We start from the raw sequence: 19,611 nt of genomic DNA on the forward strand, positions 1-19,611 counted from the left end.
AAGTGAAAAAACCTGGATCTCTGGAATTCTCTTGCAAGTCTCTGATTCCTGGTTTAGATTCTAACATACTGAAGACATGGAAAAACATGATTTCCTTTTAAATCACATAGGAATAAAAATAGGTTTTGATTCTAATTTTTTTTAATGAGCAGGTATGTGCAGCCAAATCAGTTAAATTAATGAAGAAACTGTATTAAACTCTTGCTCTATGTACCCTACAAATATTACATATTTGCTATATAGAGTTTAATTTCAATATACAAAACTAATGTTTTAATATATCTGTTATTAAAGCATACAAAAACTTCCCAGCTTCTGAGTTCAATGTCACACACACACACTTTATTCAACGTAACATCAATTGATGTACTTGACTCATCTGCTGAGAGTTGCACTCGATTTCCCTGAGCACAGCTTTTGGATTGCATTACACAGGAGCCGCACTCTCTTTTACGTTTGGAGATGAGATGTCACTTACTTAAATGAACTACTTAATTCTTTTATGCAAAGCTTTCAGATCCTAAAGGCTTGAAAACATTAAAAAAGGCAAATTTGGGAAATTCCGTTCAAGTAATGGACATCTGAGCTAGAAGACATTAGGCCCTAAGCAGCCCCGAACCAGAGGACGTAACACCCCACTGTTTGAATGGAGATACCTCAGTCCAAACTGACAGAACTCCAAAACAGCCTTTTTTAAAATTTTCCAGCACTTCTGAGCAGCAACACCTAACAAGTACAGCCCTGTACATTACAAACCCTATACCAAATCACCTCAGAAACAAATTGACATTTCTAATTATTATACACTAGTTACATCATTCATTAATCCTTTTGATTTGAAGAGGTTGTGCTCTAGTTAGCAGTTGTAGTTGATGCACCCTATTTCCTCCATTAGCTGGTCCCTCTGTATGAAAAAATAAAAATGTGAAAAGAAATGTGTGAGAGCAAAGGTGATGTCTGCACACAAAAAAAGCACATAGTGGCACAGAGAGGGATTATAGGTTTAGGGTAGGTGGCACGACGTCCACCACATGAATAAACTAGAGCAGTGAACCTCACTCATGTTCCTGAAGAGCCACGAAGCCCTCTGATTCTCATCTCGGTTTGATCTCCTAATGACTTAGCTAAATCAATAATTGACTCAATTGATTACTGCAGCCCTTTTATTCATTGAGAATGTTGAGCTCCCGATAAAGCTGTAATCTTCTAGGCCCAGGAGTGAGCTAGGGATAGCAGGGTCCGCCCTCTGTGACCTCCAGGTGTGCTGCTAACAGAAGAACAGGCGATCGACCCTGATCCTGTTGAGTACACCTAGCGACCCAAAGTCAAGAAAGAGAAATCAGAGAGACAACTACAGCTGTTAACGCCAAAGAGAATCATGGAAGACCCACAAACCAAATATAGCCACCAACCAGAAAACCACTGGACCACACCACATGAACTTCAAACTTTCAGGGTCAGAAACATGTTCAGAATTGATAAAATTATGTCCAGCTAAAAACCTGTGTCCTTTCTAACTGTTACTGTTTCTTCCAATCCAAAGTCATGTTTCTTAACTGTTTCAGTCTGTCAAGGCTGCAATTATGAATATGAGCTCTGTATTTACAGCTGATTTCTTTCCCTATCTGTCCCAGAACAGGGGTCAAAGACTCAGTTCCTAGGGGGTCTAGTGACTGTCTCTTCTGGTGTTTCTTCAGTCCTTGTTCTGTTACAAAAATGGCCTAATTAACTAACTGCATAATTTTAATATTCATAACCAGGTTCCAAGATGCTACATAGATAACTGTACCTTTAATAAAGAGAAGATTCTAAGTAAGACACCTTAAGTGTGTTAAGGTGAAGTTGTCTAAGGAAATAATTAGATTAACAAATTGACTACTGCTACTCAGTTTTTAGACAAAAACTGAAGATCCTAATCCCCCCAGGAAAAGAGTCTGAGAATCCATGTCCCAGAACGATCTGTGTTTTCTTGAGGTAGCTGAAACTGACGAACAGCTGCTCCTCTAGTAAGGCAAAAGAGGCATCATTTCCGGGCTGTGTCATAGTTGGCCACGAACCAGTCGCAGGTCTCCTTCACAGCTGAAAGAGGAAAAGGAGAATAAGATATTGGCTTCCATGGTGCTGCTTACAGTGTGCTATTATACTCTGTTCTGGAAACTGCAGGTGTATGATCCTAAAATTTAATCCTCAGTACAGTGTAGAATGAGATTGGTACATTACATTACAGGTAATCAAGGCAGTAAGGTGGGCCTCACTCGAACACTGCAGCTTCAGTCCTAGAAACCCTTAAAAAAAACATTTATACAGGAAATATTTGGTAGTGTAAGAACTGGGTCTTATGTTCCTAGTCAACCTTTCTTTCCATACATGAAGACCTAAAATAATAGGGGCTTAAAACACTATCTTCTCCAGAGCAGAATAACAGCTGTAGTTTTGTCTCTGAAGTGGTCACCTTCCTAGTCTCCTTAAGCTTTGCAATACAAGGATCACCTCCCTGTTGAGCATTCCTGCTGATGAGGAACGGAGCAGTAAAAAAACCCTAGCTGTGGCTGCACAGAGAGTCAGCAGGCAAAGAGCTTTCTAGTAATTCGTGGATAGTAATTCACGAGCAGTAACAGAAACAACGATAAACAAGTCATACTGTGAAGTTCAGTGTGATGGATACAGTGAAGCGCGATGCAGCAAAGATCAGCCAGCTTGCCCTAACCTTGTCGGAAGGGGGTGAACTTGAACTCAGAGAGGTACTGCCTCAGCTTCTTGTTGCTGGCTGTCTTCTTGAACTGGCCGTCTGCTTTGGAGGTGTCAAACTGGTGTCAGGTCAAGGAGGAAGAAACAGCAAACGGCAGTGTAAAAGGATGACAATGTACTCAATAAAAACTGACATGGGGAGGTGGTGTGGTATTTGTACAGACACTGCAATGTAGTTTTGGCTCAGTGAAGGATACCACCACTTGACCTTTGAACCCAAGAGACTCCACAATACACTCTGCTGCCTCTTTAATAGACACCTCCTCCTCCTCACCCACTGAAACAACACAAAACACACAAACAGTACAGGGTCACTGCAACAGTAAAGAATGCTGGTATAACATGGGTCAGAATTACAAAGGGGTGTATATTGACCAGGTATGTCAAGAAAATTCAACCTTTTGGAATGTTACAGAAATCTATTGTCATCCACGTTTAGCAGGGCAGCTAGAACTTTAATTCCCTGGAGATCATTGCCAACTTAGATACAATGCAAAGTTTAATTTAATAGGACATACCCATTTGTCACTGAGAAGCTATTGTGTCTATAAGAGAGGGCAAACAATACCTTCATTAAAGATTTGACATTTGAAGTTAGTCTTGATGTTTAGAAGAATTTTCTGAAAATTGACATTGACAGTGTCAAGACTCTTTCTGAAAAGATTTTGAGAAAAATGTATTTTTGTTTATTCTTTGTTGTCAAGTAGTTTCAACACCCAACCTTTTAAATAAGTATGAGTACTACTAAAATTGGGGGGGGGAAAAGAAGTTAAATATTAATTTTGGAAAGGAAATTGATTTTGAAAGTTTTGGGGATTTTAAATACTCCGGATAGCACTGCATTTTTTTCTGTGACTAAAGCATCATGATATTTGAATTTCATTTTTTTTTACATTTTTATTTAGAAAATAATGCTAAAAGAGCATCTGCACATCTGTCCCGACCTCAGTTGATGAGTAGAGTGCATATGTGAATATACAGTGCTCATGTGTCAGTGCAATGTGATGGTCGGTATTGCTAAAGTAACATTCTCACCTGACAGGATTATCGGATCTACTTCCTTATACTCTCTGAGTACCCAGAGAAACAGACGAGCCAAATCCTGGAAAACCACAACACACACAATCAATCAATCTGAAGTAACTGTGCCAGCAACTGCTGTGTCACCTATACTAATTCACATATTTTGCTGATAAGGCTCTTTGAATTTGAAATGTATATTTGTACAGTTGTTTAGCCATTCAGACTGCCACTAGTGACAAGACAATTCACAGAGGTACTATGAATTAAAGTTGGACATTTTAATACCCTGACACATGTAACAATATTTTCTGTTTACAGTATGTCCCAAACGAGCAGGTAAAAGTGTGTCTATTCTCTGCAGGAATGACAACAAAAAACACATACCAGGGAGTAAATAAACTGCCTTCGTGGCGTTCCTGATCCCCACACTGTCAGACTTGAGCCCTCTTCTGGACAGGAAGAAAAAAAAGAGAGGGACATGAAGGAGGGAGACTCACTGGGTCCACTTAATGTAATGTCAATGAGACACGAGAAACAGCAGGAGCAGGGATGTTGTGTGTGAGTGATAAGAGAAAGTACTCTATGTAGGTGAGCTTCACCTAGTGAACAGCAGCGAACTCACTGTTGCGTGAGGCAGGGCTTTAGAAGAGAGGAAGAGAGAGGACACACAAACAGCGTGGCTCACTTTGTGCAAGGTATGTCTTGTGGATAAGTCCCGGCAGCACGTGGCCATCCTGAATGTTGAAGTTGTCATGCGGGCCGAACACGTTGGTGGGGATCACTGCGGTGAAGAGGTCCCCGTGCTGCTGGAAATACGCCCTGCAGACAGACCCCCAGAGAATCATACAGAGAAAAAAAACAGACACATACAAAGACAAAAAGGCCGATGCAAACAACATAAACTAACCAAGTAGCACAACGCGGTTTTCTTACAGTTTCATTCAGTGTATATAATTTTGTTTTCCTTTTTGTCAGCACTTTCCATTCACACTGAAAGTGATAGTACATATACACTAGTACCATCTCTATTAATTATCTTAGTGCCAACATTGCCAGGACAAGTAACTTCCTCAGCAAAAGGTCATTACAGACAGACAAGGATAGTACCTGTTCTGCACGTCGATCATCCTCTTAGCATATGAGTAACCAAAGTTGGAGCTGTGGGGTGGCCCGTTGTGGATCTGTGGTGGGGAGGGGGCATATAGGACACTGACTTATCTCGATAGGGAAAAAAGACCCTCAACTTGTGTCTCTGTTCCCTTATTCCCGTCACATAGCAGAAAGCAGCATTGGCCCTGCTCTTTATGCCCAGTAGAGAACAGGATAATCACCCCTCCTCCTTCCCAAACTGCACAACTTCCCACCCCCACCTGGGAATGAATGGAACTGCTGTATGGTCCCCATTCCCATTCCTGCTGGACAATTTTATCTCAACGACACGACAGCTCCACATCCCTCCCAGTCTCATGTCTATGATCTCTCCTCAGCAGGTCAGATTCTGGCCCATTCTCCATTCACCCCAATACTGAAATTCCCCCCTGCTCCTTTTCCTTTGTGCTGCAGTGCCTCCATCTCTCACCATGGTCTCATCGATGGGATAGGTGGTCTTGTCAGGGAAGATGCAGGTGGACAAACAGGACACAACCTTGCAGACCCCTAGCTCATGGGCAGTCTGGAGGACATTGTCATTCATGCGGATGTTGTTCCTCTGTAGGAATAAGAAACAATAAACACAGTCCAAAACACATTCAACACCAACCCTCCATGGCTCCTTCAGCTGCAAAAGAAGCATCTGCCTCCTCAACATCATCTTTTCCTGTATTCGTATTGGTGTTCATAACCAAGATAAAGAATTGAATTTTTAAAGTGCACTACTATGCCAAAAAAAGACAAATGTAACATGGGGAGACATAGGCAGCAGTCCGAGATTGATTGAGTGGTTCTTATGCTATGTGATTAATGCTGTCATATTACAGCAGCCTTACTCGCTTAGTGACATCTGTGCAAGATAAAAATAACTCAAGTCAGAAAAGGTGTTGGGCTCTGGCTCAGTACTCCAGGCTGGCTTTCATTCCACCTCTGATCTTAACTGAAACAAGGAAATCATCAGCATCACTGGACCACTTTCAGACATATTACACTTTACAATGGGGAATCCCACCACCACCAATGTGCAGCATCCACCTGGATGGCACGAAGGCAAACAAAGTGCATCAGTACGCTCACCACACACCGGCTAACAGTGTGGAGGAGAACAGAGTGGTGAAGCCACAGCTTCCTGATTTTCTAAAAACTCAAATGAATAATCATCTGAAACTGTCAAAATATCCCATGTCTTAAGAAAATGACCTATTAAGCCTGTTGGATTGTGGTAAAACCATGATTTACAGCCGTACAACCTCCTAAAATGTAGCTCACCCAGAAATCCAGGTTGTGGCTCATGTTCCTGAACAGCCCCCCCACCATTGCAGCCAGATGGATGACGTGGGTGGGTTGGTGCTTCTCAAACACAGCCCGCGTCTCTGTGGCACTCCTAACACACACAGGGTGACAGTAACCTCATACACTGCATGCATCAACTCTGCAACTACACAGTGCGTGAACAGTGCCCCAGTGGAAAGAAGAAACGCGTGACGTGAGCCCTGCAGTTTTTTCTGTTAAACCACAGCGCCTTTCCAGGATAAGCAATATAATAATAATAATAATAATAATAATAATTGCTTACACTTATATAGCGCTTTTCTGGACTCTCCACTCAAAGCGCTTTACATGTAATGGCAACTCCCCTCCACCACCACCAATGTGCGGCATCCACCTGGATGATGCGAAGGCAGCCATAGTGCGCCAGAACACTCACCACACACCAGCTATCAGTGGGGAGGAGAGCAGAGTAATGAAGCCAATTCATAGATGGGGATTATTAGGAGGCCATGATTGGTAAGGGCCAATGGGAAATTTGGCCAGGTCGCCGGGGTTACACCCCTACTCTTTTAGAAAAACGCCCTGGGATTTGTAATGACCACAGAGTCAGGACCTCGGTTTTAAGTCTCATCCGAAGGACGGTGCCTATCCCAAGACACAAGTACTGTACACAATCACTGGGTGCAGAGCAAATCGCTAAACACTCAACAGCTTCAGTGATTTTGTGAAGCTGACACTAAAACACTCACACTAAAAAGCTTCAGCGATTTTGTGAAGAGGATTTCTAATTCTGAATCCTGGACACAAAGTCATTCTCCTCTACAATGCACTGAAGGCTTTCAGAAAGGTAGAGCAGTAAGATGGTTAAGTGGACTATGTGGTACAGATTATTGACTTGTGTGACAACAGAGGAGGACTGTAAGAAGGCAGATAGAAGGAACAAGTGCTTTTGGGTATCAAAACATTAGTCAGAGAACCAAAGTCAGAGAAGCTGGAAAATTACTGAATACTAATTAACAGCTCAACGAATATGGCAATTACACTGCATACAAGTCCAAATATAGGAGAAAAAGGGGAGAGAAAGATGGGAAGTAAAGACACTGGATATAATGCAAGTCTCCCAGACAAAGAGAGGCGGCTTGTATGACATCTATTTCTGATTTGCTCCTACAGCCGTTTCAGGCAGTTAGTGTTGCCAATGGGATAATGTTACAATCCAGAGAGGAGACTCACGTCAGGTCAGCGTCTCTGGACGACAGGAAGATCCACTCCTCATCGTCGTGGCCCTCGCCCTCTCTCACCACCCTCTCGATCGCCCGGCCCACCAGCCCTGTGCCCCCTGTCACTAGTATACGCCAGGGCCTGGCACACTGCTCTGCCATCTGGAGAGAGAAAGATCTGAATGAAGCGGGTGAGGGAGGAACAGGGAAAGCACAGCGCCAGTTCTGCTTCCACACACCCATGTCCTATAGGAATGAGCTGCCTTGCCACACGTATGAGATTTTCAAGCTGGTCTTACAGTCACTTTTGAGAACAAACTCTCTGGAGTGTAATCCAATTTACTCTGACATTCCCTGAGTATACAAATTGGAAGGAAGGTCATCTGTGGTGAAGACACAGTACATGGTTACAGAAGTGATGGCAATACTTTAGATAACTAGCAATGAAGACAAATGTTGTGACATTATCTATAAAAAAGGCCAACAGAGACTCTTCTTTCTTAGAACACTCAGCTACTTTAAGGTACATAAAACTATTTTTACACTTTTCTACAAATCATTCATTGAAAGTGTCTTAACATACTGCTTCACTTGCTGGTTTGGCAACATAAGTACTGGTAATTGTAATAGGCTGGGTAAATTAGTGAATATAAGTGGCAAAATAATCGGGAATAATCAGATCAACTTAAGCAACCTTTACAAACAGAGGGTGACTAAGAAAGCCAAAAGCATCATGGAGTGTGTCTCACCTCCTCCACTGCGAATTGAACTTGAACTTGAACCTTATTGCCATATGTAACCGGTACTGGTACAATGGAATTCTTACTTACAGAAAGTCTCTCGATTGTAAAACAAGTGTAAAAAACAAAACAAAGTGCAAACAGTGCATCAAGACAATATACAAACAAACAATAGACAATGTTCAAGTAAACATGTAGACAGTTTGAATGTAAACAATACAGACGTGTAAACAATGACTGGAGATGTGCAATAGATAAGAAATCATAAAAAGGTAGATGGTGATGGTGTAGGTGTGGTCCGAGGGGGATGGCTAAATGTGTTTGCCAGTCTCACTGCTTGTGGATAGAAGCTATTGAAGAAACTAGTGGTAAGTGTCCGTATGCTCTTATATCTCTTGCCTGAGGGCAGTGAGGTGAAGAGCTCGTGCCCGGGGTGGTGACTGTCCTCTGTGATGGCCAGAATTCTACCACGGCAGCGGTCCTCATAGAGCTGTTTAATCTCGGTGAGACCACAGCCGATGATCTTCTAGGCCATATTGACCATTCTCTGCAGTGCCTTTCTTTCTCGCGAAGAGGTGTTGCCATACCACACGGTGATCCCGTTGGTGAGGATGCTCTCGATGGTGCGGATGCTCTCGATGGTGCAGCGGTAGAAGTTCACCAACACATGTATTGGCATCCCCCATCGCTTGAGGCACCTCAAGAAATAAAGGCACTGCTGAGCCGCCTTCATGACAGAGTCAGTGTTCACAGTCCAGGTTAGATCTTTAGAGATGTGAATTCCCAAAAAACTAAAGCTGGTGACTGTTTCCACTTCCGTTCCATCAATACTGAGTGGGCTGTGAGTGTATGGCCTGTGTCTCCGAAAGTCCACTATTAGCTCTTTCGTTTTCTTTATGTTCAAGTCCAGGTTATTGCTATGACACCACCTAAGCAGCTGTACGACTTCATCCCTGTAAGTGGACTCGTCATCATCACTGATCAGTCCTATTATAGTGGTGTCATCTGCAAACTTAATGATGCGGTTGTTGCTGTGTCTTGCTGTGCAGTCGTGAGTAAATAGGGAGTACAACCTTGGACTCAGACAGCAGCCTTGTGGGGTTTCAGTGCTCAGGGTGAGTGGTGTTGATGTTTTATTGCCTATTCGCACCACCTGTGGTCTCTCGATAAGAAAGTCCAGCAGCCAGTTGCAGACAGAGTTGCACAGACCTAATCCCCTGAGCTTTGTCACCAGTTGACTGGGTATGATGGAATTGAATGCTGAACTGTAGTCCACAAACAGCATTCTCACATACGAGTTCTTAGTGTCTTAGTGGTGAATTCACACTTCACCCATCTGAGAGACGCCTTTGTGCCCCCAGGTGTAAAACCAACAGACTCGGGAAATCTTTCAATCTTGCAATTACAATCTTAAACAATGCAAAGTAACTACCTTGCCTCTTGTTTCTTTTCTCCTGTAACACTACTGTATTCTTTTCCCCTTTGATGATGTTTATCTGTCATTGTGTTGTGTTTGACTTTGCTGTAAAACACTAAAGCTTGAATTGAAATTGAATGAGAGGTTGAAATTACAGGGAAGTGTCTGTAAAACTAAGAAGAGGCACTTCTTGATGCAAAGGGCTGTGGGAGTGTACTACTAGAAAACAAACAGGCTCGAATGGCTGAAAAGTCCATCGTTCGTAATCTTTTTTTTACACTGAGCACAACACCTGGGACAGAATCAAAGCCTATCAGGCAGCTTAGCCTTTTGGGTCCTGCAGGGGCTGATGCAGATGCTCATATACAAGGTGGAGACATGTATACCACAAGAAGTTCATGTAGGGAGCTGCGTCAGCACGTGTAGGCTGCAAAGGAACGGTAAAGGTTTACTTCATGGTGATAGGAAAAGAGAAAAAAGTTTCAGCTTTATTTGGGAAACGTTGCGTCTCCTTTCTTTTCCTTTCAGCGTGGACTAAACCTTTACCTGCTCAATTTATATCACAACTACAGTGGTGGTGGGAAACCATACTGTATATACCATACAGCAGAGATCGGCAATTCAATTACCACCGCAATTACTAGTCTCGACGGCTGACGGCGTTAGGACATCGCGAACTCTGCGGAACCGGCTGCGAGCCACTCTCGCTCCCTTTAATTGTGAAACGTGTCTTTTTCTCTTACACAGTGCGTCTACTATAGTAAAATGCGTATACAAAGTACACTGTGTACAGTATACAGCACAATATACTGTAGGAAACTGTGTTTGTGTGTTTTTAATTTCATGGCATTGAAGGAATGAAATAAAAAGAAGGAAACTACATACTGCCTTGGGCGCAAATATTATTAATAAAACCAATAACATCAATAATAATAATTGTTATTACTTATAAAGCGCTTTAGCAGCTTTTCAAGAAAGGATCTGTTAACTTTAAAATATCATTGGCAGCACTACACAGCCCTCCTGTCGCGAATACACCAAAAGGAGATGACTGCTCTGGTGTACTGGACTGTCAGTCACCGAAGGACTCGATTACTAGAGGAATCCTGAAGGAATAGACTGATGGAAACTGCGGAGGTTTCAGGCTGCAGAAGGAATGCAGAGGCGAACAGGAAGTATATTCACTGGGTGCTGCCGGTTTTCAGCACTTCGTACAACAATGTGTTATTCGGTGATGTACATAGAAACGTTTGATTCATAGACACGTTTCTCCATATGGGACACTCTGATTTCTGATTAAAGCTAATATACTGTAAACTGGAAATACACTCAGCAGTCTGAACTCATTGAATGGGAGGCTGAGCCTTTCCACCTGTTGGTAAGACAATGACCTATCTTTTTTACCAAGCCCTCACAGGTAATTTCCAATTAAACACTCTTTCATTCGTAACACCTAATATTAGTTAGGACTTTTCACTGAAATATAACACTCTAGAAAGAATGCATGATCGGCCTAACCAGTCCCATTCAAAGAACTAATGATTTTATCGCTCTTCCTGTCTAATTGAAGAGCTAACGGGTAATCGGTTTAATCTGCTTTTTTTAAACCACTACTCAGATTTCGCAACTACGTCATAAATAAACAATGAAAATATTTTACTTAATGTATACTTACTCTCTAATATTTTCAAGCCACACTGCTTACGTGGTTCGTTTGATCCTGTTTAACCAGCTTACTCTCGCTAGCGAATGTCCTTCTGGGAAAGAAGAGCAGAGCTTCATGGGAAATGTATTTTTTTACCTGGTATGCATGGCGAGACATTGAAGCACATTCATAAGAACACAAAAAACCGAGACGTTGTTACCAGATTCGTATGGCTTTCAGTTATCGATTTTACGTTTGGTAGTTAAATGATCCTTGTAAGAAGCCAGGTTTGATATTATGGATGGATAGCTATTTCCAGACTCCCACATCACTTTGTTTAAAGTAGCACTTACAGTTAATAATAATAATAATAATAATAATAATAATAATTAGTAGTAGTAGCATTTCTTACACTTATATAGCACTTCATCCAATGTGCAGCACCACCTGGATGATGTAACAGCAGTCATAGTGCACCAGTACACTCACCAAACACCAGCTATCAGTGGGGAGGAGCACAGAATAATGAAGCCAATTCATATATGGGGATCATTAGGGGGCCATGATTGGTAAAGGCCAATGGGAAATTTGGCCAGGACACTGGGGTGCACCCTTACTCTTTTCAAGAAACACTCTGGGATTTTTAATGAGCACAGAGAGTCAGCATCTCATTTTTATGTCTCATGCAACAGATGGCATCTTTTTAGTGTCCCTGTTACTATTCTGGGGCATTAGGTCCCACACAGACCACAGGGTGAGCATCCCCTGCTGGTTCCACTAACACCTCTTCCAGCAGCAACCTTAGTTTTTCCCAGGATGTCTCCCATCCAGGTACTGACCAGACTCACACCTGCTGAGCTTCAGTGGTTGCTAGTTGTGAATTGCAAGGTGAAATGGCTGCTGGCAGTCAGTTTACATTTGTGTCCTTAGGTTTGTTTTTCATTGTTTATTCCGAAGATGTCCATAAGGTAGATTTTGACATTACCTTTGATAATTTTGAATACTTGCATCAGGGACCCCCATAGTCTGTCCTGCCCTCAAGACTAATGAGGTTCAATTCCTCGTAGAACATTCCCTCCTGAAGCCCAGTAATGTATCTGCTTGCTCTCCTCTGGACTGATTTCAGTAACTCATTGTCAAGCATCTTAAAATTAAAAATAACACACCTTAATTTCAAGTTTACATTTTAAACAAATATATACTAACATTCTGTTGCTTTTTTAATTGCTTCCTCATATTGTTTAGAGAATATTAAAATTGTGTCAGTGTATACACCTTTTTCACTTGCTTGTACTCTGGTTTCCTCCCACAGTCCAAAGACATACTGATAGGTTAATTGGTTTCTGGGACTGGTCTTAGGTGTGTGTGTGTAGCTGTATCTGTGTCTGTGCTTGCCCTGGACTGATGGACTGGCACCCCATCCAGGGTGTATTCTTCCTTGCGCCTGTTGCTCCACCTTCCCCTGTGACCCTGTACTGGAAAAGAGGATTAGAAAATGGATGGTTCAAGGGTTATAGTGATTTTCAATTCAATCCGATAACCTACAACACCATCTTGTAGGATTATCCCATCAGATTTCAGAAGTTGCTGCTTGTCCTGCTTCTGCTGTCATTGGTATTTGAAGATAAAGATTAGTACTGACAGCTGCCGCTGACCCAGTTAGAAGCTCACATTTGTGTTTTCAGCATTAGTAGTACCTGTGTAAGTGTGGCAGTTTTTTTGTAGGTATTCTGAAAATTTAAAATTGTGAATAATTTCAATTTACAGCTAGGTCTAGATTTTTTTTTCTTTTAAGTTCAATTTAAATTAGATTTTAAAATAGCCAGATCCACCTCTAGCCCTACTGTGTCTTTGGACCTCAGCGGTCATATGACTTCGCTGGGCAGGTCATGTGACTGCGGAATGGCGGCGCCCATGGATGGTGGCGTGAAAGCGGAGTTCCCGTGGAGTAGGCAGCGGGTATTGGATCTGATCCGGCTGTATGAGGCGGAGGAGGTGCTGTGGAATGGCCGGTGCCGGGACTACCACAACAAGGCCATGCGACAGGCTGCGCTCGACCGTCTCAGCGCCAAACTGGCTGTGCCCGGTAAGTGAGTCAGGCCGGCCGGGGAAGCCGCCACAACAAACACCGGAACGAAGAGTGGAGGACGAGAGGGGGTGTTGGGAGATGGGAAGCGGGGGTCGTCTGCAGCTGTTAACCTTTAATCTGCGCTCGTATGGCACTCAATGTTTATATGTCTGGGTCTCTTTCATTACACTGGGAAATGTGTGTTTTGCGATTTGTTGTATTATTACAGAAAAAACATTCCAACTATTGTTAAAAGCATAACGGGAACAGGAGCTCTCGTTCAGCCCTTTAGGTGCCCGGTTTTTTGTCAGGCAGCTCATGTCTTCCAGGAATGCAGTAATTATTGCCAAGTATTTATACGGGCTACAGTCCGAAGCATAAAGTTGCTTCTACAATAATAATGCACTTCGCTCTCAATCAAGCCGTTTTTACACGTTTTTTTTCTGTCCTTCATATCGTTTTGTTTTAGGATTTCTGCCTACTTCAAGCATTAGAGATGAGAGTCTTTATGCAATTTGTTTGCATTCTAATCCATTTTTTTTGTAAACGTTATGAATCTCCGTCAAGCCTTTTAATGCCAAGACTAGTCGCAGCGGGGTTGTACGATGCAGTTGCGCTAAAGCAAATAAGGTGACGCAGCTTCTGCTCCCCTCTAGTGAACGAGGTGAACAAGAAGCTGATGAACCTGCGGACGTACTACAGCAAGGAGCTGGCGAAGGTCAAGCGGTCTCGGGTGCGCCCGGGGGCTGGAGGGGAGGTGTACCGCTCGCAGTGGCCCTTTTTTCATCACATGGACCTCTTCCTCAGCTCGCAGGTCGTCCCTCGCAAGACCGCCGTGCAGGTAAGTGTGCAGGGAGCTGAGTATCCACGCTCAATACAGAATATATCCTGAGAGTCTCATAACGACCTGTGTGGGAAGTAGAAACAGCGTTACTAAATTAAATTAAAATAATTGCTATTTGATAAAACATGTCCAGTGCCAGAACAGCAGTTCTGTTATGCTATGTGATTGTGATCCACTACCTGTAGCAACTCTTCATATATGCTTCTTTTTTTCATTAAATGTATTTAACAAGATAAGTCAACTGACGGCAAGTTATCGTTTACAATGGAGGATTATCAACAGGATTTTTGCCAGCAGCCACATCACCCTGCAACTCACAACTAACAACCCACTGAAGCTCAGCAGGTGTGAGCCTGGTCAGTACCTGGATGAGAGACCTCCTGGGAAAAACTAAAGTTGCTGCTGGAAGAGGTGTTAGTGGGGCCAGTAGGAGGCGCTCACTCTGTGGTCTGTGTGGGTCCTAATCCCCCAATATAGTGATGGGGACACTATACTGTAAAAAGGCGCTGTCCATTAGATGAGACATAAAACTGAGGTCCTGACTCTGTGGTCATTAAAAATCCCTGTGTGTTTCTCGAAAAGAGTAGGGGTATTAGATACCCCAGTGTCCTGGCCAAATTTCCCATTGGCTTTTACCAGTCATGGCCTCATAATAATCCCCATCTATGTATTGGCTTCATCTCTCTGCTCTCCTCCCCACTTATAGCTGATGTGTGATGAGCATACTGGTGCACTATGGCTGCCTTCGCATCATCCAGTTGGGGGCTGTACATTGGTGGTGGTGGAGTGTAAAGTATAAGTGTAAGGAATTAATTATTATTTAAATTCACCCGTCCAGGATTTGAACCCATGGCCCTCCAGTTTAGACTGGAAGACTAAAACAACTATGTACTTAATCCTTCCTTCCTAGCCTTCATCGCTGTTCTCCAGGGTGAGTTGAAACAGATGTGGAAAACATGGTGTGGCTGAGGTAGATCCCAGCTGGCCCTCGTGCCCTGTAGTCTGGTGCGCGGTAATGAATCCCAGTTTCTCAGAGAGCATCTTTGCCTACTGCTGTCCTCCAGGAGCTGTGTGAGGAGAATGGGGGAGCAGAAGGGAACCCCGAAGGAGGAGAAGTGCGCCCCAGCAATGAAGACCTTGACCCCACGGTCGCAGGGGGCACCTCCAGTCTAGGGGCAGGGGCAGCGTCGCGCCGCAGGGCGCCTGAGACCCTGCACCGCGCACACAGCAAGCGCCACCGAGAGGACCTGCTGCTGCAAGAGGCCACGCGGGCCTACAGGACCGCGGCCGCTGCCGGCCTGCCGCCCGCCCCGCTGCCCCCGCGCCCCGACGACGAGGACGACATCTTCGGCAAGCACGTGGCCAACGAGCTGCGACTGGTGGGCAACCTCCGGGCCAAGCAGTTCGCCAAGCTGCAGATCCAGAACATCCTGTTCGAGGCCCAGTTCGGCCTGTCCCAGCCACCCCACTTCGGACACGGGTTCGAGTCGCAGGCCCCCGCCCCTGCTGCTGCCTCCCTGTCGTCCCCCGAGGGCCTCTCTGATTCCGACTGCCATCTTGACCACCCCCACCAGTCCCCTCACAGAGACAGGACTCCTCTCTCTCGCAAGGCTGGCACTAACTACAAGAGTGAACCCTCAGAGTGAGAGTCCGTCCACTTCCAAGACTTTCACCGAAGGAAGGGTTGTAGACCGCTGAACAGACCACCAGCCAGACAGACCTACCTCATGAGCTTGCTGTCATACTAACTGGCTGCTGAAGCAATAGCGGGCTTTCTACCATTCGGCCACAGTCAGCTGTCTGGACACATTCCTCAGGCCTGTTCTTTTCTCTGATACTTCTTATTTTTTTATTCTTGTGACTGATTCAAGGATCTTTGTGGGTAAGGATCTTACTTGTGGTCCTGTTGTGCTAACAGGATCCTATCCAGATCTGTGCTCAGATCTTATGTAGAGATCCAGACCTGTGTGGATCATTAGATGGTGTTAAAAGGATGTTGAGGTGCCCTCAGTGTGCTCAGCCCTGCCTCAAATTCCCATCCCCTTTTCAGCCAGGATCATGGTGTAATTCTGCTTTTTTCAGAATTGTGAGTCCTTCAGTGTCATTTGGTCTCAAATGAAAACAAATACTACATGTAATTAGGCTGCAGAATGCTGGTTTAAAACGTACAGACAACACTATCAACTGCCAATAACTCCAGTAAAATAAATTGGAGATGGACTTGTTCTTAGTGGGCCCAGCACAGCCATGTCTAGTGCACCCTTTTTAAAATTATTTAATAGAATTTTTAGATTCTTATAAGGATATTTTCCTGCAGAGGTGATTGATTTAGAGCTGGCAAATGTCTGTGAGTGTTGTTAAATCATACATTTAAATTCTTAAGGCTGATCTGTTACATTGAAATGCAAGTATGAAAGTCTGTTATTGAAAAGGGAGGAGGAACGTAATGTCTGATGACAAGCCTTGACATTCAGGGCCTGTAAGTCTACTGACTTTCAGAAGTGTGGGATCACTGTTGCGTCTGTACAATCATCTTTTCAATTTTGATGTTCTTCACAGTATTCTCTGTGAAGAAAAGCTGAAAGAAATTCAGCCACATTGAAAAACTCATTAACCTTTGTCAAAGAGTCTGTTTGCTTATTTTTCACCTCTCACCTCTCACAGTTTGTGCTGCTAACAGCGTCATGATACAGTAATGAGCTTTTGAGTTTTGGGCTTCTAAAGTCCACCTTTCAGAGTATCTTTCTGAAACTTGTCTAGTTGGTGCAGTGCTTTTGTCTGCAAAAATGTTGTACTATATATAATAATACACATGCATATTAGATCATATGGATTGTTATTATTTATCAATATAATAATAATCAGTTCTATTACCAGAAGTTAGAAAACTTTTGGTAATATTTTCTTTCCCACCTTCCTTTTACCAGATCCAATAGTTTGCTCTTTAGACCTTCAGATCTATTCCTTTCTCTGATGAAATATGAATAAACATTTAAGGATTGTATAATGCAATAAAAATTGAAATGGCATGCTGTAATTGTGATAGCATTGCACAAAAGTTATATTTATCATAATGAAGTTGTTCAGAAAACATGCTTTGTAAATCCTCTTGTGGCAGGGATTACACTGAACAGACTCTTCCTGTGGCGTGTTCTGAGGCTCTGGCACATCTGAAGGGAGTTTAATGTCCATTCCTGCATCTGAAACAGGGGGGTGATCTACAGGAGTCGGATTATAATTCAGGCTCATCAATTATCTGAGATTATTTTGCCTTAACTAGGTCAAATTAAGATCCTTGAAGGATTTGCACTCTTTTGAATTTGGGTTGGTCACCACTGGCTTATTGTCTCACTGTGGATAAGTTATACATATAGAATGTAAATGTTTTTATTGGTTATTTGGCAAGATTTTATTTTGAACAATGTAGTTATGCCCATAATCCCAGGCCCAATTTGAAGCAGAAACCAGGTGAGATCCACTCTGTAACCAAGCAAACTAGTGCTGGTTCCTGTGGCTTATCTCTTCTAGTTTGTCGTCTTGCAGAGTTATTCAGTCAACCAATTCATTTTTTAATTGAACTGCAAATTTGTCAAGTCAGATATGTGTAACTTTTTATTCCAGAAATATGCTAGCTCAACACAAAATCTACAGTGTAAGAGCAAATAAGAGTTCTTGTTGAACTGATTAGGGGATAACTGAGAGCTCAAGTGAAAGACATCAGTTAACCATTTTCAAATCCTGCTGTTCCTGGTCTTCATTACATCCTTTATTGAAATGTTTGTTTGCTTAGTTAGAACTTTTTAATCGCTTTCAACTCTCTGAAATATGCACATTTCATCTATGTTTTTAATGCTGATGTCTCCAACAGTTACTAAGCTGAGAACAAAATAAAAAGGCATAATTAAGAAATGTATTAGTTCATTTAATTGAACAAACAGCATCATTAACTATGTCTCAGTTCAGCTGGAATAAAAACCAGAGGACGCTGGGATTGTATAAACTCACCAAACTTATGCACTGCATTCCCTGGGGATTTTCATAAATTACAGTGAATCAAGAATGATTTCTTAGATTTTCTTAAATATTTTACTATATATGCCAACCTTGATTCTGTTTAATATCAGTCCCCAAGTGTTATGCTTATGATTTTTATTAAAGATGTGAGAACGATGTGGGTTTATTGAGTTTGCACAAGACTGGCAGTTCTTTGATAGAGCACATTGCTATGGGTCCTGTCCTGATGGCCCACTGGATGTCTTTTCAGACTGCCCTGTTATTTTACTCAAATTAACTATATTTTGAATTGAACCAATTAAACTTTTTTGAGGACTTATGCTGTTGTTGATGATGTTGATAAGGTATATAACATCCAATAACCATTTCAGTTCAAAGTTGAGAGGCACCAGAGCTTCTCTTCTGCAGCTCAGGTGATAAAGCGGGGTGCGTAGATCCGTTCTCACTGGGACCAGACAGGCACTGAACTCTGTGCCCTGGCAGAATCAGCACCATGCTCAAACCAGCTGGGACAAATTAATAATGGAGGGGTTAGGGTGGCAGGCTCTTGCAGTGTGGACAGTAGACCCAGGCCTGCTCCCCAGGTGTCAGGCCCTGACTCTTAGACAGCAGGTCTGAGCTCCTCTTATTTCCACATCTCCGTCACAGTGAGATACACCTGGGCAGTGGGAAATCTCCATCACGAATAAAGTACCGGCTACTTGCAGATGAACCTGCTGATTCTAGGTGTGCCAGGGTACGCGGTTCCCTGATGCCTGGCCTGTGCCCTGATGGCTCCTGTCTGCTGTCTGGCAGGGGAGCACCACAGCCTGGTTCATGCAGCAGGTGGTGAGTTTGGGCTGCGAGGGTCTGCTGGTTGAACCACTACAGTCTGCTTTCTGTTGCTCCCTGATCTGTCTTCGAGACCCTCAACTCAAAGTTGTGGCCCTGGTCACTCGAGCTCCTCTGGACCCAAAGTGAAGCATCACCCTTTGCAGGGGCCATGTCTGCAACCCTGGGGGCACAGAGGTCAGGGGTCACTGGGTAAAACAGTCCTTGGCCATGTGGACAAGTCATTTCCCAGGCTCAGGATAGGTCTGTGGATAGGGCTGTGGGATGTGGTCCAGGGGTTCCCTGTTACTTCAGTAGGGAATCCTGTGAGTGGCCATCAGGTCACATCCACAGTTTTAGAATAAAGGCCCCAAACACAAATTGATTAATAGTGGCCTTCTGGGTTAAACTTTAGTGGCTTTGAGTTCTGGTTTCTCTGCCAAGGCGAACGTATTCCAATGGGGTTGACTTCAGAATTTTGAATAAAATGTTTTCACAATATGCTGTGTGCACTGCTGGAAAGATTGTTCCTTAGTCTGCATATAACATGACTTTCAGAACTCCATTACCAAGTAAAGCTGCTCCGTACTTACCACAATTAGATTTGTTAATGCCAGTCAGACCATAGCACTACCTTTTTCTAATTCCATTTCTTATCTTT

The 19,611-nt window shown here is 43.2% G+C and overlaps 2 protein-coding genes across 3 annotated transcripts; one reads left to right on the forward strand and one right to left on the reverse strand.

Annotated features, from left to right (window-relative positions):
* Positions 1–322: 322 nt before the first annotated feature.
* LOC148832814 (GDP-L-fucose synthase-like) lies at positions 323–11,370 on the reverse strand. Of its 2 annotated transcripts, none has more exons than XM_088918638.1 (11): positions 11,245–11,370; positions 7,426–7,574; positions 6,190–6,304; positions 5,351–5,479; positions 4,879–4,952; positions 4,457–4,590; positions 4,156–4,220; positions 3,784–3,850; positions 2,946–3,025; positions 2,708–2,807; positions 323–2,079 (listed from the first exon to the last, which is right to left on the reverse strand). In XM_088918638.1, the coding sequence occupies exons 2-11, from the start codon at positions 7,572–7,574 to the stop codon at positions 2,024–2,026; spliced, it is 969 nt and encodes a 322-aa protein (XP_088774764.1). In that variant the 5' UTR covers positions 11,245–11,370; the 3' UTR covers positions 323–2,023. The 2 variants fall into 2 exon arrangements, with proteins under 2 accessions (XP_088774764.1, XP_088774763.1); XM_088918637.1 differs by lacking the exon at positions 11,245–11,370 and adding an exon at positions 8,552–8,857.
* Positions 11,371–13,113: 1,743 nt separating this feature from the next.
* On the forward strand, positions 13,114–18,455 carry LOC148832815 (uncharacterized). Its single transcript, XM_088918639.1, has 3 exons — positions 13,114–13,300; positions 13,939–14,123; positions 15,191–18,455. Exons 1-3 carry the CDS (start codon positions 13,117–13,119, stop codon positions 15,770–15,772), a joined length of 951 nt encoding a protein of 316 aa, XP_088774765.1. The 5' UTR covers positions 13,114–13,116; the 3' UTR covers positions 15,773–18,455.
* The last annotated feature ends 1,156 nt before the right edge of the window (positions 18,456–19,611 follow it).

Source organism: Atractosteus spatula, chromosome 6 (genome assembly GCF_055471065.1).
Source record: "Atractosteus spatula isolate fAtrSpa1 chromosome 6, fAtrSpa1.hap1, whole genome shotgun sequence".
Taxonomy (NCBI): Eukaryota; Metazoa; Chordata; class Actinopteri; order Semionotiformes; family Lepisosteidae; genus Atractosteus; species Atractosteus spatula.